The sequence below is a fragment of the Pan troglodytes genome, chromosome 13, assembly GCF_028858775.2.
Source record: "Pan troglodytes isolate AG18354 chromosome 13, NHGRI_mPanTro3-v2.0_pri, whole genome shotgun sequence".
Taxonomy (NCBI): domain Eukaryota; kingdom Metazoa; phylum Chordata; class Mammalia; order Primates; family Hominidae; genus Pan; species Pan troglodytes.
In genome coordinates this window covers 39,296,034-39,322,430 of record NC_072411.2, presented here as the reverse complement: position 1 = coordinate 39,322,430, position 26,397 = coordinate 39,296,034, and the positions used below count along the sequence as shown (strand labels likewise).

The 26,397-nt window shown below is 36.9% G+C and overlaps 1 protein-coding gene across 2 annotated transcripts in view; it reads right to left on the bottom strand.

Moving 5' to 3' along the window:
- THSD7B (thrombospondin type 1 domain containing 7B) overlaps nucleotides 1-26,397 on the bottom strand; it is a 908,985-nt gene that overhangs the window by 394,599 nt on the left and 487,989 nt on the right. For both annotated transcript variants that reach the window (XM_054679008.1, XM_009443389.3), the window contains exons 11-12: nucleotides 12,627-12,756; nucleotides 9,272-9,375 (exon numbers count right to left, since the gene is read on the bottom strand). In XM_054679008.1, the coding sequence (XP_054534983.1) occupies nucleotides 9,272-9,375; nucleotides 12,627-12,756 (234 nt within the window). The remainder of the gene's footprint in view (nucleotides 1-9,271; nucleotides 9,376-12,626; nucleotides 12,757-26,397) is intronic.

The window sequence follows — 26,397 nt, the reverse complement described above, 5'->3', positions numbered from 1 at the left end:
ACACATAGGCTCAAAATACAGGGATGGAGGAAGATCTACCAAGCAAATGGAAAACAAAAAAAGGCAGGGGTTGCAATCCTAGTCTCTGATAAAACAGACTTTAAACCAATAAAGATCAAAAGAGACAAAGAAGGCCATTACATAATGGTAAAGGGATCAATTCAACAAGAAGAACTAACTATCCTAAATATATAGGCACCCAATACAGGAGCACCCAGATTCATAAAGCAAGTCCTTAGTGACCTACAAAGAGACTTAGACTCCCACACAATAATAATGGGAGACTTAAACACCCCACTGTCAACATTAGACAGATCAACGAGACAGAAAGTTAACAAGGATATCCAGGAATTAAACTCAGCTCTGCACAAAGTGGACCTAATAGACATCTACAGAACTCTCCACCCCAAATCAACAGAATATACATTCTTTTCAGCACCACACCACACCTATTCCAAAATTGACCACATAGTTGGAAGTAAAGCACTCCTCAGCAAATGTAAAAGAACAGAAATTCTAACAAACTGTCTCTCAGACCACAGTGCAATCAAATTAGAACTCAGGATTGAGAAACTCACTCAAAACAACTCAACTACATGGAAACTGAACAACCTGCTCCTGAATGACTACGGAATGCATAACAAAATGAAGGCAGAAATAAAGATGTTCTTTGAAACCAACGACAACAAAGACACAACATACCAGAATCTCTGGGACACATTCAAAGCAGTGTGTAGAGGGAAATTTATAGCACTAAATGCGCACAAGAGAAAGCAGGAAAGATCTAAAATTGACACCCTAACATCACAATTAAAAGAACTAGAGAAGCAAGAGCGAACATATTCAAAAGCTAGCAGAAGGCAAGAAATAACTAAGATCAGAGCAGAACTGAAGGAAACAGAGACACAAAAAACCCTTCAAAAAATCAATGAATCCAGGAGCTGGTTTTTTGAAAAGATCAACAAAATTGATTGATCGCTAGCAGGACTAATAAAGAAGAAAAGAGAGAAGAATCAAATAGATGCAATAAAAAATGACAAAGGGGATATCACCACCAATCCCACAGAAATACAAACTACCATCAGAGAATACTACAAAGACCTCTACGCAAATAAACTAGAAAATCGAGAAGAAATGGATAAATTCCTTGACACATACACTCTCCCAAGACTAAACCAGGAAGAAGTGGAACCTCTGAATAGACCAATAACAGGCTCTGAAATTGAGGCAATAATTAATAGCTTACCAACCACAAAAAGTCCAGGACCAGATGGATTCACAGGCGAATTCTACCAGAGGTACAAGGAGGAACTGGTACCATTCCTTCTGAAACTATTCCAATCAACAGAAAAAGAGGGAATTCTCCCTAACTCATTTTATGAGGCCAGCATCATCCTGATACCAAAGCTGGGAAGAGATACAACCAAAAAAGAGAATTTTAGACCAATATTCTTGATGAACATTGATGCAAAAACCCTCAATAAAATACTGGCAAACCGAATCCAGCAACACATCAAAAAGCTTATCCACCATGATCAAGTGGGCTTCATCCCTGGGATGCAAGGCTGGTTCAACATACGCAAATCAATAAATGTAATCCAGCATATAAACAGAACCAAAGACAAAAACCACATGATTATCTCAACAGATGCAGAAAAGGCCTTTGACAAAATTCAACAACTCTTCATGCTAAAAACTCTCAATAAATTAGGTATTGATGGGACGTATCTCAAAATAATAAGAGCTATCTATGACAAACCCACAGCGAATATCATACTGAATGGGCAAAAACTGGAAGCATTCCCTTTGAAAACTGGCACAAGACAGGGATGCCCTCTCTCACCACTCCTATTCAACATAGTGTTGGAAGTTCTGGCCAGGGCAATCAGGCAGGAGAAGGAAATAAAGGGCATTCAATTAGGAAAAGAGGAAGTCAAATTGTCCCTGTTTGCAGATGACACGATTGTATAACTAGAAAACCCCATCATCTCAGCCCAAAATCTCCTTAAGCTGATAAGCAACTTCAGCAGTCTCAGGATACAAAATCAATGTGCAAAAATCACAAGCATTCTTATACACCAATAATAGACAAACAGAGAGCCAAATCATGAGTGAACTCCCATTCACAATTGCTTCAAAGAGAATAAAATACCTAGGAATCCAACTTACAAGGGATGTGAAGGACCTCTTCAAGGAGAATGACAAATCACTGCTCAATGAAATAAAAGAGGCTACAAACAAATGGAAGAATATTCCATGCTCATGGGTAGGAAGAATTAATTATCGTGAAAATGGCCATACTGCCCAAGGTAATTTATAGATTCAATGCCATCCCCATCAATCTACCAATGACTTTCTTCACATAATTGAAAAAAACTACTTTAAAGTTCATTTGGAACCAAAAAAGAGCCCACATTGCCAAGTCAATCCTAAGCCAAAAGAACAAAGCCGGAGGCATCATGATACCTGACTTCAAACTATACTACAAGGCTACAGTAACCAAAACAGCATGGCACTGGTACCAAAACAGAGATATAGATCAATGGAATAAAACAGAGCCCTCAGAAATAATACCACACATCTACAACTATCTGATCTTTGACACACCTGAGAAAAACAAGCAATGGGGAAAGGATTCCCTATTTAATAAATGGTGCTGGGAAAACTCGCTAGCCATATGTAGAAAGCTGAAACTGGATCCCTTCCTTACACCTTATACAAAAATTAATTCAAGATTGATTAACGACTTAAATGTTAGACCTAAAACCATAAAAACTCTAGAAAAAACCTAGGCAATACCATTCAGGACATAGGCATGGGCAAGGACTTCATGTCTAAAACACCAAAAGCAATGGCAACAAAAGCCAAAATTGACAAATGGGATCTAATTAAATTAATGAGTTTCTGCACAGCGAAAGAAACTACCATCAGAGTGAACAGGCAACCTACAGAACGGGAGAAAATTTTTGCAACCTACTCATCTGACAAAGGGCTAATATCCAGAATCTACAATGAACTCAAACAAATTTACAAGAAAAAAACAAACAACCCCATCAACAAGTGGGCGAAGGACATGAACAGACACTTCTCAAAAGAAGACATTTATGCAGCCAAAAAACACATGAAAAAATGCTCATCATCACTGGCCATCAGAGAAATGAAAATCAAAACCACAATGAGATACCATCTCACACCAGTTAGAATGGCGATCATTAAAAAGTCAGGAAACAACAGGTGCTGGAGAGGATGTGGAGAAATAGGAACACTTTTACACTGTTGGTGGGACTATAAACTAGTTCAACCATTGTGGAAGTCAGTGTGGTGATTCCTCAGGGATCTAGAACTAGAAATACCATTTGACCCAGCCATCCCATTACTGGGTATATATCCAAAGGATTATAAATCATGCTGCTATAAAGACACATGCACACGTATGTTTATTGCAGCACTATTCACAATAGCAATGACTTGGAACCAACCCAAATGTCCAACAATGATAGACTGGATTAAGAAAATGTGGCACATATACACCATGGAATACTATGCAGCCATAAAAAATGATGAGTTCATGTCCTTTGTCGGGACATGGATGAAGCTGGAAACCATCATTCTCAGCAAACTATCTCAAGGACAAAAAACCAAACACTGCATGTTCTCACTCATAGGTGGGAATTGAACAATGAGAACACATGGACACAAGAAGGGGAACATCACATACCGGGGACTGCTGTGGGGTGGGGGCGGGGGGATAGCATTAGGTGATATACCTAATGCTAAATGACGAGTTAATAGGTGCAGCACACCAACATGGCACAGGTATACATATGTAACAAACCTGCACCTTGTGCACATGTACCCTAAAACTTGAAGTATAATAATAATAATAATAAATAAGAAAAATAAAGTCACATTATCATCCAGTAAAAAAATAAATAAATAAATAAAACTAAAGGTAATCCACAACTAATTTTGAAAGTGAATTATTTTGCTCATTTTTTTTTCCCAGAAAAACATCTTTACTTTAAAGGGGTTCCTTGAATGCAAAGAAAAACAGACAGAATCCATCAAAACTATTGTGTAAGAAAACTGTGACAAAAACTAATTAAAGAAGAACAAAAAGATTTGACAGAGTTTAGAGATCTGCCTCTTTTGGTCCACCTAAACATTGTTCAGGAAAAATAAACCAAAAAAGACTACAGATAGTTCAAGAAAGTCAACGATATTGTAGACAAGTGATTTTGATCTCCAGTACCTACTCTGTATCCATTACAGTGCCATAATGTCAAGTCTGTCGCTGACAGAGTATACTCACGGGCTGATAAATGACAAGAAAGTTCTGTCCAAAAGAAAAATACTGGAAAGTCCATTAAGTCAGCTTTAAAATAGTTACTGTGGATAGCAAAACAAAAAATCGGTCCCTAGAGAAATACACTCCACTTACAGCAACGACAGCATCTCGGCTTTTCTTTCTCTCTTTTTTTAGTACTAAAGTTTTAGCATTTTAAGGGCAGTTTCTACAAAGCTTATTATTATGTTTAAGTTTCTTCCTCTTATACTTTTATTTGCCATAAAATACAAGTCACCGTTAAAAAAATTATTCTGATAAAGCACAAGACTCTGGGCAGAAAGAACACGTGGGTCTCCTTGAAGTATGAGACAACCAGGACAATGAAACCCAAAATGCCCATCTTTCTGGAGATGGTGTAGACGCTTAGCTACAGCTATAACTCTATGTGCTGTTCTATCTTCTTGTTTTTCTTATTTTTTAACTGAAAAATTATTACACGAATGAAATCTTAACCATGAACCAATTAAACAGGTCAGCAACAAATGCATAATGAAGTAAAACAAGTGGTACTTCTGTTTCTGGCAGTCTAATGGTATATAAATCCTAAAATATCCTTTCAAATGAAAAAGACTAAAGCATATGACAACATATATATTTTCTGAATGTATTGATGGGCTGGTCTGAAAGTAAGGAATCCGTAACACCCCAAACAGAGTGAAAGTACGAGGCCCTGCAAGGTAAACAAGACAAATTTCATCCCAAGGGTTTCTGTCAAATCTTGGAGATCCCAGTTTTTACTTTTATGGATTCATAATGCACAGAAGGAAAAAATATAAGGTTGGCTATGGAGAATCTTATAAAATTCCCACACTAGAAGCAATGGCAACTAACACTCACCCTTAGTGTTTAGGGATGAACTAGATAGAAATAAACTTGTAAGCACAAGGTTTTGGCAAGACAAGTTGCAATTCTAAAACAGCATTGGATAGCAAGAGAGGAGAATCCTTCATGAGAATGTGTAACCTCAAGCCGGCTTTCCCATGACTTTATGGTCTGAGTTCAAACTCCCTCTGGGATACAAAGAATCCTCAAAGACAAAATAAACTTTTCCAAATTGATAAAGGCTTTAAATCCTTAAATTAATTACATTTACAAAGATCCTTTTTGCAAATAAAGTCATATGTGCAGGTTATGATGCTTAGCATGTGGACATGTATTTTTGGGAAGCACAGTCCATCCTATTAATATGCGTAAAGAAACAAGACCCTGTGTGTTTAAACCAGCAAAAAATGCTGACAGCAGAAGCTTCTTCATACAGTATAAAACAGGCAGGTCCTTCCTCCTCCCTTCCCCAATCTAAATTTCCTTCCTGGACCTAGCTTTTTCAGCATTTTGCAATGCATTTACTTAAATAATCCCTTAGAACACTGCATCGATCACTTTATTTCATTATTATTATTGTTTAAGCCAGGGTCTTATTCTGTCACCCAGGCTGAAATGCAGTGGCATGATCACAGCTCACTGTAGCCTCAGCCTCCCAGGTTCAAACAATCCTCCCACCTCAGCCTTCTGAGTAGCTGGGATGACCGGCATGCATTACCATGTCTGGCTCTTTTTTTAAAATTTCTATTTTTGTAGAGACAGGGTCTTGTTATATTGTCCAGGCTGGTCTCCAACTCTTGAGCTCAAGAAATCCTCTCACCTCAGCCTTCCAAAGTGCTGAGATTACAGGCATGAGCTATCACACCTGGCCAGTTTATGTTAAAAAATATATTTTTACCAAAGTAGTACATATTCATAGCACTGAAATTTGAATAATGATAAAACAAATAATTATCTGACTCCTCGCTTTGAGTCAATTATTTTTTTTACTGTTCTACAGTTTCTTCTAATGGGTACTTCATGTTTCTAAAAATATATTCATATAGCTCCATTAGCCAATTCCTTAATGATAGGTGTTTTCTACTGCTGTTTTTTTGAAGACAACACCTCCCAGGTCCCTTCACTAAACTCTCAACATTGTTGAATCACATTTTTTGCTTAAATCCATAACTTAATGCTTTTGCCTTTATGACAATATATTCTTTATAGGTAAGCTGAAAAAGTATATTGTAACTATACCTCCTATCTACAACACTTTGTATTTCCTGAAATTTTTTCACTTTTATTTGCAAATGTTTCTATGAATCCGGATAAGTGCTTTTATACCTATGAAATGCTTCTCAGTACAGTTGTCCAGGTCAAACCTGACAGGTCCTCTATTCTTTCTATTGTTAATGTTAAGACATCCCTCCTGACACTTTACAGGTCTCCTGCTCTCACCACATGAGCCTAGTGAACAGCTCGAGGCCTGTGAACAGCAGTGGTCCATGAATTTCCCCTCCCTTTCTTCCTAGGAATGCCAATGTCCTCTCTTCTGGGGAGGATACCCAGTGTGCATACTGATTTATTCATCTTTGATGAGGCATATACTCTATTTACTTCTGGACACAGGATGCTATGAAGGTAAGCTTTTGGAGATTTTGTTTTCTACAAACATTTCATGTTATCCTAATAATTGAATGATAATTTAATATGGATTTCTTGGTTGAAAATATTCTCATTCCACATTTAGAAGATACTGTTTTATTTCCTTCCACTTTCCAGTGCTGCTGTTGAAAAGTCCTACAATCTTATTCAAGAACTCTGGGTGAGAGATCATGGTGTTTACTCTGGAAGGCTTTAGGGTCATGACTTTACCCCAGGAGGTCTGAAATATCACAATGACAAGCCTTGATATGGGCCTTATTTAATCATTTTGGCTCCTTAATGAGTATTTTTCTAGTATTATTTCTTTGATACTTTTCTCCCCTTTATATTCTCATTTCTCTATCCTTCAACTCTTAGCAGTTTAATGTTCAGAGGAAATCAGAGTCTCATAATTCCTTATTCAGACATTCCTTTGATCCACCTGATTTCAGTGTAGCCCCGCATCTCCACCCAACTCTGCTTATTGTCCAGAGTCTAAAATCTCTCTGTTTCCCAAAGAATACATCTCCATGCTCCCACAAGAAAAAGAAATGGTAGAAATCTGACTCTGTAGAGTGAAAGGTGAGGAACTTGAACAAGGAGGAACTTTCCTGCTCTTTATTCAGACTTTCAGAGCTCCAGCTTTTATCCTCAACTCCCAATACACATACACACACACTCTTGCACACTTCCTTCTGCAGAATGTGGTTTCTTCCTGGAGTTGTCCAGGATATACCATTTTATTTCTCTCCAGCTCCCACACCTTCACCCTTGCCAACACTTAGGTGTAATCCTGTTCTGCAAAATACTTTGCCATATCTCCATTTACTTTCCAAATTTATATATTATGACCTAGTTTACAGATGGCTCCCAATTTACCTGAAAGTAAGTTTACTGTATTCCTTGTTCTTTCGAGTGATTTTATAAAGGACATTGATCTCATTGGAGATGTATTTAGTCTTATTGTTCTGTATTTTCCTTTATGGTTCTTAATTTAAAGAAAAGATAGAGGTAGCAATGTCTTTCTTCCATAATCCTAAAATTGAAGACCCATCCTACTATGCTAAAAGTACAACTTGCCCATCAACTAAACACCAGGAATGCTCTAATGTTGGTGTCAAATTTAGAGAAAGTTCATTGCCTAATCTAAAGGACTATCAGGCATCCAGCTAGAAATATTCATTTATATTGAAATCCAAAGAGATTTCATATTCTAGAAAATATGAAATAGCTTGCTTTTATGTGATAATTTTACATCATTTACAAACAATATCCTTGCAGAATTTACTAAATGGTTTTGTTTACTATTGTAATATCATAGAGTAACAAATTCAAGGTCCTACTTAAACTGTACACTACATAAAGTTGGCATTTTTTTAACAGGGCTCCATTCATGGAGTAGATATTGGTGATTAGGATATTCTGTAACAATTTTTCAGCAGAAAGTAGGCAAAAATATTAAAATAACAATATCATATTATTACAATAATTTAGTGATATATAAAAGTAAAATGTCTTAAGAAAGTGGTTTTCTTATAATTTACACAAAGCCACTGTAGATCCCCATAGCAATCTTAAATCAAACTACCTGATCAATAAATTTCATCTGTAAATTTTTTGACAGGGATATTATTTCCAAAGTATGACCTATGTAACAAAAAGAGAAACTTAATTCTAAATATGCCTTCTAAAAGAACATTAATTATGAAACCAGTATAATTTAATTGATTCCACAAGGTCTAATTTTGCCACATATATCCCTTTAGTGAGAAAGTGGTCAGGTTTTGAGAATAATGCACTTCATATCAAGCTTCCTACAACTGGCACCTGGATTATGAATGAAATAGAAAAGTGAGCAGTCTGATGATTCTCTGAGTACTTTTCAGGGATTTCCCATACCTTCTAGACATTGATGATAAAAAGCAGTTCTACTCAGGTCCAGAAGCTTATTCATATGTCTTCCAGAAATTTTAATACTTCCTTTTTATGCATTTGACATGTAAGATATATGATGAGTATGTATATGACAATTATATTTAAGACATATCCTATGATCATTAAGATTAGTCAATTCCTTCAGTTATTCTTTCATTCATCAACAAATATTTAATTAGCACCAAAAAATCTAAGGTATACAGACAGTTGAATCTCAACTTGACAAAACCTTCATTCACAGATATTAGGTAATATCTAACATGCATTTGGAACATGAGCATTGGGCTATACTATGACCGAGAACAGATATTTGCTTATATGGCTTTAGTCCTTAGGTACACTAACTGGTTATAGTTAAAGATAATCTAATATAAACTGCTAACTATGCCAAATCCTATTTATATTTAACATCAATAAATATGAATAATTCAAGCCAATAATATCACAATTCATTCAAATATAAAAGTAAGCAACACATATGAGTTACATAATGTTAACTTACGTATTAATAAAAAAAAAACTATGTAAAAATCATCATACCTCTTGTTTGTAACCCCTTTCCACAGGCTTCACTGCTGCCCGTTATTCCCTGCCAGACAGACTCTGGCACTAAGATGCAAGGGCTCCATTTCTGTGGCTTCCACCTATGATTACCAAAAATGATGGACTAGAAACTTTACTGTGATCAACACGAAGAAGAAATACTTATATATGTTTGAAGTTTAAAAAAACGTAAAGACAGTAATTCAATAAAAATGGATGTGAAATCAATGTCATAAAACCAAGCCTTGGCAAGCACTAGAATGACAATAGTCCACTCTACCCCAGATTCATGATTTAGGCAGTAATTCAGTGTTTTTGAATTGGCCCTGTGGCTAATGAGAAAAAAACTGAATTTGGATATTTTACACATAAACTTTGGTTAATATAGAAAAGTGGCAATAATAAACATTAGAGGCACTGATCAGTCTGGAGGGTCTAGTTCTTTAGTTCTTTATGCACTTAAAATTGTTTCCAAAAAAAAAAAACAATAAAAGAAAACAAGAGAGAGAAAATCCCTGTGTCCCATTGGTGCGTTAGAGAATAAAGGTTTGAACATCTGTAAGCTTGAGGTACAAACTTCACATTAATCTTCTGCTTCAAAATTTTTATAAGCTTGAGGTACAAACCTTCACACTTAATCCTCTGCTTCAAATTTTTATAAGGTGTTTCCAAGGACTTTTGAAGTAAATCAAACATCTCAATAGGTTATAGAGTAAAAGAACGGGCACCATGGAACTATCTTATCTGATAGTTAATCTTAGGAAAGACGAATGGACCTGCTGTTGATAAAATACCATGATTTCTAGTCCTCAGAGGATACAGTCTTGAAGGAAATCTTTTCACCTTCTACTGGCTTTTCTTTCTCAGGTCAACAAAACTCTATTTTTATGACTCACAGGGCAGACGATGACTTGTGTCCTTAAATCTGTCCCTTCAGAATATTCCAGAAAACCCAAACCCTAAGTATAACTACAGATTCTGCTCTTTCACTTAGTACATTTTAACCCTTTTCATATCAGCCAGTACCTCTGATAACTACTTCAAAAAAGCAGTGAGAAACATAAAGCAAAACATCATTGACTTCATTCAAGTGGCCTTCATAATGGGAATAGCTGAAGAGTTGGGGAAAAAAAATCAGGAAACAGCTAGACAGGAAACCTGTTACATTTAAAGAAATCATCTATTAATTTTAGATTGTTATAAATTTACTTTATACATGCATAGATATACATTCTGCATGATTCCAAGATACAGAAGCCAAAAGGTAAGGGATTTTAGTCCAACTTTTGAACTAAAATGTCATTGATTCACTCAATTTCCTTAAATTGAGTTTATATAGACTTTCTTGACCAAAATGAGACCAAGGAGTTCAATCTCCTTTACCTTGGTGAATAGACTGAAATGGAGGAAAGAAATTTTTGGAATTCCTTTATTAAACTTTCAAAAACCAGGCTCAGAGAAGTTAAATGATTTGTCCCAGGCTGCGTAAGTCAGGACAGGCCAGTTTCCAGTCCTGTCTCTGATGCTCAGCCACAGCCTCTTGTCAACATCTTATTGCCAATTCTACATAGGGATAAAGGCGCCCATGCTGTCTTAGCTACTTAATGTGTTGAGAGAAGTTCAAATTCACTTGACAAATTAAATAGGCATTTTGATTCTGCTTTAATTTGGTAAACATGTGAATATATCACCTTAATGGAGTCAGAAAGAAGAATCAGAAGATAATGATAAAATCCTACGTTAACTCGCTTCCTAAGACAATTTCCTCCCTAACATACCAATAAAGGGGAAAGCAAAATCTAAATTGGAACTATATTGCTCAAAATTCAAGGATGTTTCACTAAGGAGCAGAGATTCATGCTGATAACTTGGATACATTTTGAACTATGCATCAGGAAAAATGGCACAATGATCCAATTCATACACAGTAGAACTGATTTTTGGGGAACGTGGCAGGAGGTCATTGATAGAAACTAGCTCAAACACAAGTAGCTAAATTGAAGTGCAATAGGAGAGTAAAATGAGTGGACAAAGAAATGGAAGATCCCACTAATAGTTTTTTGATTTTATCTGATTATAACAACCCTGGGTTCATAAAAATGTCTAATAATATTTGATTTGGCTAATTTTTTTCATTTGGATACTTTCCTTGAGAGCTCTTTTGCTGGGCTCAGAAGTTTCAATATTTAGACATTGTACAAAAGGATGAATATTGACAGTGTTTCCACAATGGCCCTGTGGTTAATGAGAAAAAAATGGTAGTCTGGGCATGTTCCCAGTGTTTATTTACATCCTCCCAAAATTGGTCATCAGATAAAAACAATGAAAGTAAAGGATGATAAAATCAATAGTAATTTAGACCTTCTTCAACGATATCTTTCTTCTTTTAAAAAAGGAAATGACTTGTATTTTCCCAAATAAATTAGCCCTTGAATTTCACAGCTTTAGGTTTAGTTTCTCAAATAATTAGCAGAAACACGGGACATTTTTGCTAAAGGCATTTATAAGCGTGCTGATAAAACCTATATTATTTTTAAGACCATGGATTATATTCACAAATCAGTAAAACCCCATAGAGATTGAATTTAATCCAAATACACCTTAAAGTAGCATTTCAATCAGATTTAAAACTGTCAGGTGTTAAAAGGGGGGAAGTTTGTGAGTAAGCAAAGAAACCTATTATTATTTTTTAAATAGTAATCACCAATTTGCCAAGAGGGAATATACAGGGAACACACATAGTTTAAAAGTTATTCATTTTCTTTTTGTAATAAAAAATTTTATCCCTAAGTTAAACGTTTTCTTCTAATTGGATGGTTTCTGAAATTGTGTATCACAAAAATTGAGAACCAAAATTTTTTAATTAAAATAAACAAGGGAGTACAAATTTGTTCTTAATTCTTGATTAAAGATGTTAGGATGAGAACAATAGAATGAAGGTAAGTTACCACCTGTGTGTGTGTGTGTGTGTGTGTGTGTGTATTCCTTCTCCCGTGTGTGTGTGTGTGTGGTGTGTATTTCTTCTCCCAGCCCCCAGATAACAACCGTAAAAATCTCATCCTGAATCTCTTTCGAACATGATCCTGAAAATGGACTGCCATGGTGGCATAAGTCAAGCAGCTCACTTACAGTCAAACATGCTTCCTTTTCCCCCTGTTAATTAGACTTTCATATCTCTACTCCTCCCAAATATGTTCCAGATAAAAGGGTAAGAATATTAAAGTATTTGAAGATATGTAAATGTCAGATCCCCTCTTACTTATTTTTCACCAAACGACCATATATTATGTGAAAGAAAATAGGTTATAATTTATAGTAGGTCTAACGATAATTTTAAAAGGTAACTACTTACCGATATACAGGACACAAGGAAACATCTTCACACTCTCTCTCCTCATATAAGGTATCTGGGCATTCCTGGCCTCCATTGGCTGCTTCTTGGATGATGATTCTGTATCGAGACTGTTTTACTGTGGCATTTCCTGAAGTAAAGGAAAAAGAAAATTATATAGTGCCCTTTTATGTTGATGCAGATCAAAATCCAGGTAGCAGTTGAAAAAAAAGAGAGAGAGATAAAGTAAGCACATGTGGAAAGTCAACCTGGGAACGAAAATAACAAGCAAAGACCAGGAGTTAACACTCCATCTTACTTTTATGAAATAAACACACAATACTTAATAATGGTGATTTCAAATATAATTATTTCCCACTGTCTTAATATGTTTAATTAGAATCTACCTTACCAATGGCATAAAAGTTTTATGGCATGATCGGAGGGGCCCCAGAAACCTTCTTTGATCTCCAAACAACAGCTGAAATCTCTGGTGTTTTATTATTAGCAACTCAGTCCCTTGAGTAAGGGATTTCTCCATCCAGGCTATTTTTTATAATGCAAACAAAACACACCTATAATAATTAATATATTAGTCACCTATTCATTTATGGATATTAGTTTATTAGATTTCTTATTCCTCAAAACCTCATAACCTTATAACCATATATATATAATTGGAATTTAGGAAAGAGGCATAAAATTGGGAAAGAACAAAATATTGTTTAGTTCAGGGTTTTGCTGAGAAATAGAAGTATTAATAGGAACATCAATTAAAAAACAACGGATGTTCACTTTAATGTGTTGAGGCACTCATTTCACAATCTTTAGATGCCTTCTGAATCAACATCAAAAACAAAAATCAATTATCGTTAAAGTGCTTAGCAATTACTTCAATTACTATGTGGAAGATAGACTATTTGCACTGTAAATGCACACACAAATCTCTGACCTACAGAACTTATAATTAAGCAAGAAGAAAAGGGGCAGACATATATACGACTAGTTAGAAGACATTGCAGTGTGAGCAGTGTCAGAAAGTGACACGGTGCTAGGTGGATATAGAAGAAACAGAAATCATTTTTGACTGTGGCAACCAAAGAGGGATCATGAAGGAGACAGATTTTTGTCTGCTTTGAGGGCCTTGATAGCTACATAGAAAAAAAATCATATATATATGAATGAATCATATATATATATTTTATATATATATATATATATATATATATATATATAAAATATATATATATGAATGAAGCCATTTCAGGCCAAGGAAACACTTTGAAGAAGGGCACTGAGATGTAAGAGTGCAAGGCATTTATTTACAAAGACAGACAAGTAACTACACTCAGAAGGAAGGTATGTGAGTATGGCTCTGGGTGTGAGCACATGGGAAAGGTGGGAGAGAGGGAGGAGCACAGTGAGGGTTATAAAGAATGGAGAGAAAAGACAATGTAGGAGAAGATGGAATAAATTGGTAGGTTTGGTACAAATAATAGACCTACCCATATCAAGAAGTTAACTTATAGAAAGCCAGCACAATGAAATAAGAATTTATTAAAATTATATATGCATTTAAAAAAAATCATTAATACTAGAAGACCCACAGTGAGAAGCAACTCAGCCACTATGAAAGCTTCCTTACTCTCCGTCTTCCTTTTCAGAGGGAACACTTCCAACTGCTTCTGTATTTAATTTTTCTATGGTTACCTCCAAATCTATAAATACTATGCTTATGTCATTACTTCTTGATTTATGAACTTCAGACATTACCTATTGACTTTCTGCAGCAATTGACAATTTACTTTGTACCATCTTTCAATCTTTTATAATGATGTTTTTTATGCCTCTACTGGTTACTTAATAACCCATATTTTTTTAAGCCCTACCCCTCACTCCTGTCCTCCATCAGACCAGTCACCAAGGCTCTGTGGTGCCCTCTTGGGTAGAGGAGCTTTCTCCTTGCCACCACCCACCTTCCTGCTACATTAGGTCATGGCTCCCAATGTCGTGTCATCAATTTCTCTACTTTTTGGTCTTACCCATTAATGTTCTGTCATTACCCATTAATGTTCTGTCATCCACTAATGTCCTCCACTAATGGCCCTCTCCTTTTGTTTCTGAGAAGGAATTAGGGCTTTTAAAATTCCTTTCCTATCATTTTGAATGAGATCCTCAGAAGGAGGAGAGACCAACACCTTTGCACATCTTATGACCTTGAACTGGAAGTTAAGGAGATGTATAGGATCTTTTCCATCTGTTCCCCCTAGATTCCCTCTTTGTTCTTCTTCAACCTGCTTTATACCCAGAGATGGGCTGCATTGGTAGCCCCCCGGCTTATTAGCTTCTGCTTGGGCTTTGCGAATGGGGGGATAGGACACACAAAAGAAAAGAAAAAAAGGGCAAGAGGAGGGATAGAGACATCAAGGTATTTATTCCACCAGATTCCATCCTCTGTATTGCCTCACATTGTCTCCCTATCTCTAACAAAAGCCACAGTTCCTATGGAGCGGCATTTGCCTGTAGCTATTAAATACTTTTCTTTCATTCCACTAAATGTTTCTCCCTCCATCAACTTTATGGCTTCTAACTTTCACTAGCCCAGGTCCTAAACCATCATACCCTGTTAGTCTACCCTAACACTTCTCATCCTTTGTAAATAGTCCCTTCATTAAATCTTCCTCAGTTGTCCCATTTGAGTGGGCTACCTCTTTCCTGGCAGAACGTGCCAATAAAGTCAAAGGAGACATGCTGCTATTTGAAAGAGTAAATGCTATAATTGGCCCCTTTTTAAATGTAGTTAAGGTTCTGTGAAGAGTTTAGAAATAGATGCTTAAAAAGAAAAAGAGGGTTACCAAGATAGCTCTGCATCATAATAATACAAAAAGCTATCTTTATTTGGGTGGGAAGAATATTTTGTAAATAATTATGCCTTTAGGAAAAAGTCTCTTCCCCTACTCCCAATTAATGTCAATTATACTGTATTATCTCTGTTTAGCCTATACTGTACTATTTAGCCTCAGAATGTTTTCTTGAGTGTGGGTTTGTGTGTATGTGTGTTTTGTCCAAATATTATCTTAGGAGTCTGTAAATAAAGATTGAAAACAATAGAAAAAAACGAAAGGGATGCCTTCACCTCACATGGAGGAAGAATCCCTAAGGGAGACTACATATACAGCATGGATCAATACGTCTCCCTTTTACACTGAACATGCACATGCACACACCATACACATACGGTACACACTCGCATAAAGAGGTAGTCAGCCTTTATGGTGTGACTGCAGGTAAAATAATCTAAAGTTTGAGAAAAATAGTTGCATTGATTTTCATGCCCTACAGATATTCAGATGGAGTTTCAAAAGGATGGATCCTCTAGTGAAAATCAACATTTAGTATCAAAGTAAGATTTTCCAGAGGAGAAACTGATCCACACTGCATAAATGAAGAAAAATGTATATGTCTTTGAAGAGAGAGAGTTAAGGGAGGATCTTAAGCTAGGGAAACAACACCAGAGATGTGTGAACTATTTGTTAAGAGTCTCTCTCTCTGTGTGTGTTTGTGTGTGTATGTGTGTGCATGTATATTTCCCTGAACTTTGCAATGGACATATTTAGCATTCAATTTTAAATAATTTTCCTGCACTTATGATGTAAATGCCTCAAATTATGGCCAAACCTATAGCAGAATCCTTTGCACACAACAGACTTAAGTGGTGTTGTGCGAAACTCAAGGGCAGGCAGTGTACACTTGAGATAGAGCAGTCAATGATTTTCTTATTTTGTTAGAGGCGTTTGAACCACAGCAACTCCATCTTGAATAGGGGCTGGGTAAAATAAGGCTGAGACCTACTGGGCTGCATTCCCAGATGGTTAAGGCATTCTAAGTCACAGGCTGAGATAGGAGGTCAGCATAAGATACAGGTCATAAAGACCTTGCTGATAAAATGGGCTGCAGTAAAGAAGCCAGCTAAATCCCACCAAAACCAAGATGGCCACAAGAGTGACCTCTGGTCATCCTCACTGCTATACTACCACCAGCTCCATGACAGTTTACAGATGGCATGGCAACGTCAGGAAGCTACCCTACATGGTCTAAAAAGGGAGGCATGAATAATCCCCACCTTGTTGAGCATATCATCAAGAAATAACAACATGAAGAAATAATAACATGGATTAAGCTGGAAACCATCATTCTCGGCAAACTATCACAAGGACAGAAAACCAAACACTGCATGTTCTCACTCATAGGTGGGAATTGAACAATGAGAATACTTGGACATAGGGCGGGGAACATCACACACTGGGGCCTGTTGGGGGGTGGGGGCCTGGGGGAGGGATAGCATTAGGAGATATACCTAATGTAAATTATGAGTTGATGGGTGCAGCAAACCAACATGGCACATGTATACTTACGTAACAAACCTGCATGTTGTGCACATGTACCCTAGAACTTAAAGTATATAAAAAAAATAAAATAAAATAAAGAATCCTCTCTTAGGTTCTGGATCCATATCCCTTTCCTGTAAAAATTTCACCTCATTTTGAACCCAGCATGAGGGTTGTGTCAAGGGAGAATAATAATTCCAGAAATCCAAAAGGTAACCAGCAACAAAAGAAGTAGAGTCTGAGGCAGCCCCCAATATCATGGTTTGAAGCCAGGTAAGAGAAGATGGGCAAAGGCCAAGTAGTAGCTCTCAGAAAGTGATGTCAAACAACACCTCCTTTTCCACTGAATACTCAAGAAAAAGTGATTTCGGGAAGTAGCTATAGAGAGGGGAGGATAGTGGCTTTGCCACTGGACTACATTTAGATCACCTATGTGTGTAAAACATATTAAATGTTTCTAGGAATTACCATCTTAATCTATGTCAGATCCATGCCTGGGCATTTTACGTATGCATATGCTACCTTATTTTATTATTATAACTTCTTATCAGATTCGTATTATTATTCCCATTTTACAGATAAGAAAATGGGGGGTGGAAGAGGTAAATAATTTCCCAAAAATCACCAAGATAGAGTTAAAACTGTACTAGGCAGACATTTAGGCCCATGATATTTCCATTAAAAGAGACTTTATAGTATGATGAAGGGAAAGAGGGGAGCATTCGGGGGTGGGGGATTTGGGGGGAGGTAGTCTACGTCACTGTCCTTCTGTTATTTTAAAGGAATGCTTCTTCCCTTCTAAGCAATTTTTCAATAGCACTCGCTTACAGAAGATTTCAGTGTTAAAAAAGTGCCATATTTGTAAGCTTTTGTGAGTGAAGTTTCCAACCTCATTAGGCCTATGAAGAAGAATAACAATAAATTAAAGTGCCTGTTTGCCAACATCAACAATTGCTCAAGCATGATTATGACTAATAAATAACTAGTTTAAATTCAGTTTTGATTTATGCATATTTTATCATCACTAAGTCATCAGGTATAATTAAACTTGTTTTTAATTATAGTCAAAAGAAATAACATTTAGAGAAGATGGTGACTTAAAGATTAAGAAACATATTTACCATAGAAAGCAGACGAATAGGCTACAAACATTGAGAGATGTTTATAGATTCTTTGTGAAGGTCTACACTAGTCTTTTCCAGAAAGATGACAGCAAAGAGAGAAGAAATGAGTATGTAAAGAGACCCTTTGGGTGATTTGCTGGTAGGTAAGCTGGGGAACATCACACTGAATTAGTGTCATGAATGCTGAGCCCTGATGTCAGAGTTATTCGATTAATGAGCTACAATAAAGAACTGACTTACTAAGTTTGCAACTAATTTAAAATGTAAGAGTAGGGGGACAGCAAGTGGGTGGTAGAACAGGAGTGAACATAGGCACTGGCTGATAGGACAGGCAGGGTTGGAGATGAACGTGTGGCCAGGAAATTGGGGGCACTGCTAGAGGCAAGCATAGGTGCAGAGTAGATGCAGGATAGTTATGTACCAGCAATGCATGGCAGTTATTCCAGCAGCAACCTGCAGAATTCTAATAGATTTTAAAAATTAACCTTTAGGGGTTTCCCTTGTTTCTCAAATATTCCTATTACCCATTAAACATCAGTGGTCTATTATGCTTCACAGCCCCAGTATTGTTCCAGGCTTACCACCTTTTAACTCCTGGTTCTCACCCTGAAGTTCTCTTTCCTCCTCTTCACTTATATATACAATTCACCACTCAAAAACAAAACTGAACCCATCCTGGTGGTTCCTCTCTCACAAAGATTGAAGCAAAAGGATGACACCAATGCTTTTTATGATTAATATCACATTAATAGTCACACATTAAATACTTCCTAGGGTTGAGTTGCAACCCTAACACCTGTTAGACTTTAGGTTATTTGTTTGACCTTGCTAAGCTTCAACTTCCTAAGTTGTAAAACAGGCCAACTAAAAGTTTCTAGTTCTTATAACTGCTAGGAGGATTACATGAGATACTGCATGTAAAGCATGAACACATTGCCAGATGCAAGGAATCTTCTCTAGCATGTCAGTTCAAGAAAGAAAAGAAAGATTTTAAAAAATAGAAGAAAAGTTTCAATAGTTAAATTTTCTGTAATTTAGAAAAAGAAAAAAATGACAAACCAGCTTTCTATTCAGAGCTGAGTCTCATTCCTGTTTTGTACATCTAGGAGCAGACAACGAATGGCTTAAAACCATTCCATGTTCCTGGTAAATTAAACTACAATTGCAAGGCAATTAGTACCTACAACCACGTTCTCATATTATTGGAGAGGAATGGATAGGATGGTCAAACATCCTGTTTTCTCACGGCAATTTTAGCCAATACCTATTATCTTAGCTTAAATAATAATAACTCCTCCATTCACTCTCATAAATGTCTTGGTTTGTACGAAACATTATATGATCATTCAAAGACTATCACCCCCATGTGCATGTATAATAAGAAAAATGTACATTTTATTTCTCATTCCAGCACAGGATTGCATTTCAAATGTGTGGAAAAGGTAGACTGACTGCACTGCTATTCTTAAAATTATCTACTCAACAGGATCACTGGACCTTTTTATTTCTTGCCACAGAATTCTGCTTGCATCATTCAAACATTCAAAGAAGGCTGTTTTGGGTTGGTTCCAAGTCTTTGCTATTGTGAATAATGCTGCAATAAACATACGTGTGCATGTGTCTTTATAGCAGCATGATTTATAGTCCTTTGGGTATATACCCAGTAATGGGATGGCTGGGTCAAATGGTATTTCTAGTTCTAGATCCCTGAGGAATTGCCACACTGATTTCCACAGTGGTTGAACTAGTTTACAGTCCCACCAACAGTGTAGAAGTGTTCCTATTTCTCCACATCCTCTCCAGCACCTGTTGTTTCCTGACTTTTTAATGATTGCCATTCTAACTGGTGTGAGATGGTATCTCATTGTGGTTTTGATTTGCATTTCTCTGATGGCCAGTGATGGTGAGCATTTTTTCTTGTGGCACATATACACCACGGAATACTATGCAGCCATAAAAAATGATGAGTTCATGTCCTTTGTAGGGACATGGATGAAATTGGAAATCATCATTCTCAGTAAACTATCGCAAGAACAAAAAACCAAACACCGCATATTCTCACTCATAGGTGGGAATTGAACAATGAGAACACATGGACACAGGAAGGGGAACATCACACTCTGGGGACTGTTGTGGCATGGGGGGAGAGGGGAGGGATAGCATTGGGAGATATACCTAATGCTAGTTGACGAGTTAGTGGGTGCAGCGCACCAGCATGGCACATGTATACATATGTAACTAACCTGCACACTGTGCACATGTACCCTAAAACTTAACGTACAATAATAATAAATAAAAAATAAAAAAAATTTAAAAAAAAAAAAAGAAGGCTGTTTTGCGTCCCTCAACAAACCTGTTTGTGAAACATGGAATTAAAAATTAATGGGAAAAGAGAGTATAGGGCTTACCTCAAAATAACCATAGCTACTCTATATGTGTTATTATAACAGAAATATCACAAATGGATGCCATAATACTGAAGAGACTTGGCATTTATTAAAAAAGGAGCATTAATATGAGGGGAAAACAACTTGGACTTGGAAAAAATTCCAAATTGTCATTAAGAAGGCTGTTTCTGGCTGGGCGTGGTGGCTCACGCCTGTAATTCCAGCACTTTAGGAGGCTGAGGTGGGCGGATCACGAGGTCAGGAGATCGAGACCATCCCGGCTAACACAGTGAAATCCCGCCTCTACTAAAAATACAAAAAATTAGGCATGGTGGTGGGCGCCTGTAGTCCCAGCTACTCAGGAGGCTGAGGCAGGAGAATGGCATGAACCTGGGAGGCAGAGCTTGCCATGAGCTGAAATTGTGCCACTGCACCCCAGCCTGGGCAAGAGAGCGAGACTCTGTCTCAAAAAAAGAAAAAAAAAAAAAAAAAGGCTGTTTCTAAGTCAATACTATAGACAGCAAAGATGGCAGTACAATATTAGGCAGCCTAAGTTTATTCACCTTTAAATCTGTGACTCAGTTATCAGAGTGAAGCATTTACCACATACAGTGTTGTCATCATTAATAAATATTTGTGAGGTACCTGCTACATGTAGGCAACTCACCTAGGTGCTGGTGTTATGCTGAAATGTACATACATGCATTATTAAATCTACCCAGTGCAGCAGAAGTGAAACTTGACAGATGGATAATAATGTAAAAGATCTCTATAAGAGATCAGAAATGATAATATGAACTTTGTATTTATTATCCAAATCCATCAATCCAATATGTTCTCTCTTTGTTCAAGGAGAAATGGAGGCTTAAGTGCTTAAAAAAATGCAATGCCCTAGTAGAACTATGAGTAGGAAGGTTTTATAGACTTCCTTCCTATCCATCTTGGTGTTCCATATATAGAGCAGATACATCAACAGCAGCATCTTCCCCTAAAATTCTCTCCCAGGCTAAACCTTGAAGTACTTCAAAATGAACACTGAGCTAAAGATTCTATCTATCTATATACAAATGAAATTAGGTGAAATTGCAAAGCTTTTCTGCTTTCCAGGAATGTTAAAAATAAGCTTCAGGATATCCATATACTTCTTTCATTTTGAAATACTGCCTGAAAAAATGTACTCTATATTCTTAAATTTTTATAATCATCATTCATTTTGCAACAGAAGCCAAATTCAATGGATCTGGCAACAGACAAGACCTTCAGGGCTCTGATTTCTAATCCCATCTCATTACTGAATTGCTATATGACCTTGGGCAAGGCACTTAACCTTTCAGAACTTCAATTTTCTTACTTGTCCTATGTGGGTAATACTGCTGAGACAATTCACAGGACAGCTGTTAGGAATGCTTAATTAAGTGGGATTTAAAGTTTTTCTCAAATGCTATATATATGTGTATGTGTGTGTATATATATATATTATATATATAGTGAACTTGAAATTTTTTATATGAAAGCCCTTTGTATAGACTTAAGAAAGAGCAATTCATGTTTATATCTGCATACACTATCCAGGATAAGAGTCAAGGCAAATACAAACTTCCTGTAGCAGATGCAACACACTCAGAAGCCCAGGCCATAGTTCTAAATTTCCAGGGACTCCTTCCAATATCCTCAGCTTTCTATCCCCAACCACTGCTGTTCTTAAAACATCCCCAATTTAGAGAGAGCTAACCTTATCAAATAGTGACCCACTTTGAGTCTGCCCTTCCTCAGTCTCTACATATCACAACTGAAGTCATCCATAGCTGATCTCATTGTGTCTAATTCCAGCTGCATATCAGAATCTCAGGGATCCTTTCTCAAATTCCTAGTGCCCCACCCTACTCTCAGAAACCCAAACCAATTAAAGGACAATCCCTGATGGGTGGAGCTGAAGTATTAGCATGTTTTAAAAAAATCCCCAGGGAGGAGAACCACCGATTTAGCACAACTAAAGAAGAGTTTCTTATGCATCCAATAAGTAAAACAGGAAAAAGACCATATGGCATGCTTAACCAAGCAATAGAAAACAAAGGAACACTAGCTAAACCATTACTGCTCTCAACCCATTTAAAAAATACGACCTGCCCTCTAGCTAAGTCTATCATAAAGGGTATAATTGGAATTGTGCAGTATAAACAAGGAAGGTTAATAACAACACCTATAATGATAAGTTGCACTTGTCTTTTCTTCTTGTCAATGTGTTATGTGTTATGAAATGACAGGGATTTTTTTTTTTCCCCCAAATCCTGACCCCTTTCATTTTAGCAGAGGAAGTGACTATAGCTGCTTGCTACAACAAGGTCCCCTAATGTGTTGCATTCTGTCAGCATTAAGACTGAAATACACTGAAACACCATTCTGCATGGGATACAGACAGGTTTTGAGAGGCACAAATGTCATCTAAGATATAAGCTGAAAAAATACTGCTGGAATTGAAGCTGAAGATGCTGTCATCATTATTAGGCATGAATATTGAACTACATATCTGAAAACTGCTTTAAAACAATTCATGTTGCCCTACTCTATAAATGCTTTATGTCCTTAAGCATGCTATTCAGGCCGACCATTGTGCTGATAGCTTGAGAGAGAAGCTAGCAGAGTGAGGACACAACTCAGAAAGGGCACAGATAGCACCACTGGGTCCTTGCATCCTCAGCTTTTACAGGACAGTGAAGTGTATCACTGGACCACTTGCTGTTAGGGAGCTTGCCATGTTCTGCCCATCACTCACTATGGCTCAACCACAAAAATCCTGGGCTTTTTTTTTTTGACAAACTTTCCTCAATGTCCTTTCCATGATGGGTCTATATGGAAACATTGGTTTTCCAAATGTAAGGTGAGGGAAATTACTCAGACATTAAATATCAGTTGTCATATTAAAATTTTTGTTTTGGAGGTGGTTGTAAAACATGACTAAAGGAAAATAACTCTGTGAATACAAACTAATTAAAATTAGGCTTTTTATTTTTAAACATAAATTTTAGCACAAGATAGACACTCAATTATCTCTTTTATGCATAAGGTACATGTTAATGCTTGTATTGCTGTCACTACTTCTGCAGTGTCAGCATGGTCACTAGTGTTTAAAACTTCTCTTTTGGCTTTATGTTGATGAAATAATGCGACTTTTTAGAATCAGTAAACCTAGAGCCCAAGGTCTGTGAACCTAGAAAAATTACTTATCTCTCAGTACATCAAAGGGCAATAATAAGACTTGATTTGGGGGCTTTGAAGAAGAATAATAAGGTAATGAAATATCAAGTAGTTAGTTCAGGGTTTGGCATCTAGTCAGCATGTAAAAATGTTAGTTGGGAGACAGGTTAGCATGCAGGATAGGTTAAGCATATTTCTTCTTTCTTCATCTAGATGACCCCTATACTTCCTTTGAGATTGAGCAGAGGGTCACCACTTTCAAGAAGTTTTTTCCACCCCACTCTCATCTAAGCATCCCTCTTCCCATGTTCCTACACCTCCACAAAGAACTCTGTCGCATCCTGTTGTCTTTTTGACTCTCTGTCTTTGAACAGTGAGCCTCTCTAGGTCTTATTGTAGTGCTTAAAGCCTAGTAAGGGCCAGGCAAGGTGGCTCACACCTGTAATCTCAGCACTTTGCAAGACTGAGGTGGCAGGATTGCTGAAGCCCACAAGTTTGAGACCAGCCTAGGCAACATAGCAAGACCCTCATATCTACAAAAAACAAATAAATAAAAATAAAATAAAATAAACCTGGTAGGCATTAGTAAATAATCATTGAACAAATAAAAGAGTGAATGAGTGAAAAAAATGACCGAATTACCATATAGCCATTTAAAACACATTATTCTTCTGAATGAGAAGATGGAGACATTAGCTTCCAACAATATAGGAAACTGCATGTCTAGAGAACCTCTGCTGAAAGGTTTGTTTATTTATTCATTTTTTGAGACAGCGTCTCACTCTGTCACCTAGGCTGGAATGCAGTGGCAAGATCATAACTCACTGCATCCTCAGCTTCCCAGGCTCAAGCAATCCTCTCACCTCAGCCTCCAGAGTAGCTGGGACTACAGGAGTGTGCCACTGCACCTGCCTTATTATTGTTTGTTTTTTATAGAGACAAGGTTGTCCTTTGTCGTCCAGGCTCATCTTCAACTCCGGGGCTCAAGGAATCCTCCCGCCTTGACCTGCCAAAGTGCTGGAATTACAGGCATGAACCACCATGCCTGGACAATTTTTACCTTTTTAAGAAATTTTTTAACAAATCAAATGAACCCAGAGTTCACATATGCCAGCTTCCATAACCATCAGTATATGACCTACCTTGTTTCAACTATACCCGTGCCCACATACACATGCAGATTACTTTAAAAAAATTCAGAAAGCACATTATTTACATGCAAATATTTCAGAATATATTTAAAAGACAATAACTCTTTAAAACTGTTTTTAATATCATAGTAATATATTATACATACTTATACCAATTCTCTTAAAATATTAATAAATATCTAACCATTATTTGGGCTATAATTTGTTGACATGTCCTATAAGTTCCTTCTCCTTTTATTTTTGTTTGCCTTGCAATTCTCTTTGAAATGTTTTTAAAGTGTTTTATAAATCCATACCTAAAATAGCATTAAAGTCAGGAGACGGTTTGGAGCACTGGCCCTTGGGAAAATTTCTCCATCACTGATAGTGAAAGCCTGGGATTTACTGGATAAGAGAAATCAGGAAAGAGGAGGCAAAACCTACAACCTCCACCACACACACACACGCACACGCCCACACGCACACACACAAATAAAGAAAACCCAAGATGAGAACTATTTATAGGTGCTCTGAGTTCTAGAAGAAGAATACTGAAATATTCTAAGGAGAGGATACCGTTCTACAAATTGAAGCTACAACCAAACAAAAGAAATTATTCCTGACCTCAAGGACTTTTCATTCTGGTAGAGGGAGAAAGGCAATTTGAAAATAAATAAGCTAAACATTTAGTGTTTCATACAGTAATTAAATACTGTGCAAAAAATACTGTGCAAAGCAGCAAAAGAAACTAGCATCAGATTGAACAGGCAACATACAGAATGGGAGAAAATTTTTGCCATCTACCCAACTGGCAAAAGTCTAATATCCAGAATCTACAAGGAACGTAAACAAATTTACAAGAAAAAAACAACCCCGTCAAAAAGTGGGCAAAGGATATAAACAGACCATTGTCAAAAGAAGATATTTATGCAGCCAACAAACATATATTAAAAAGCTCATCATCACTGATCACTAGAGAAATGCAAATCAAAACCATAATGAGATGTCACCTCATGCCAGTCAGAATGGCAATTATTAAAAAGTCAAGAAACAATAGATGCTGGCTAGGCTGTGGAGAAGTAGGAACGCTTTTACACTTTTGGTGGGAGTATAAAGTAGTTCAACCATTGTGGAAAACAGTGTGGTGATTCCTTAAGGATCAAGAACCAGAAATACCATTTGACCCACCAACCCCATCACTGGGTATATACCCAAAGGATTATAAATCATTCTACTATAAAGATACATGCACATGTATGTTTATTGCAGCACTATTTACACTAGCAAAGACTTGGAACCAACCCAAATGCCCATCAATGATAGACTGGATAAAGAAAATGTGGCACATATATACCATGGAATACTATGCAGCCATAAAAAGGAATGAGATCATGTCCTTTGCAGGGACATGGATGAAGCCAGAAGTCATCACTCTTAGCAAACTAACGCAGGAATAGAAGACCAAACACCGCATGTTCTCACTCATAAGTGGGAGCTGAACAAAGAGAAGACACAGGGGAGAGAACAACATGCTTCGGGGCCTGTCGGGGGTTGGGGGGGACATGGGA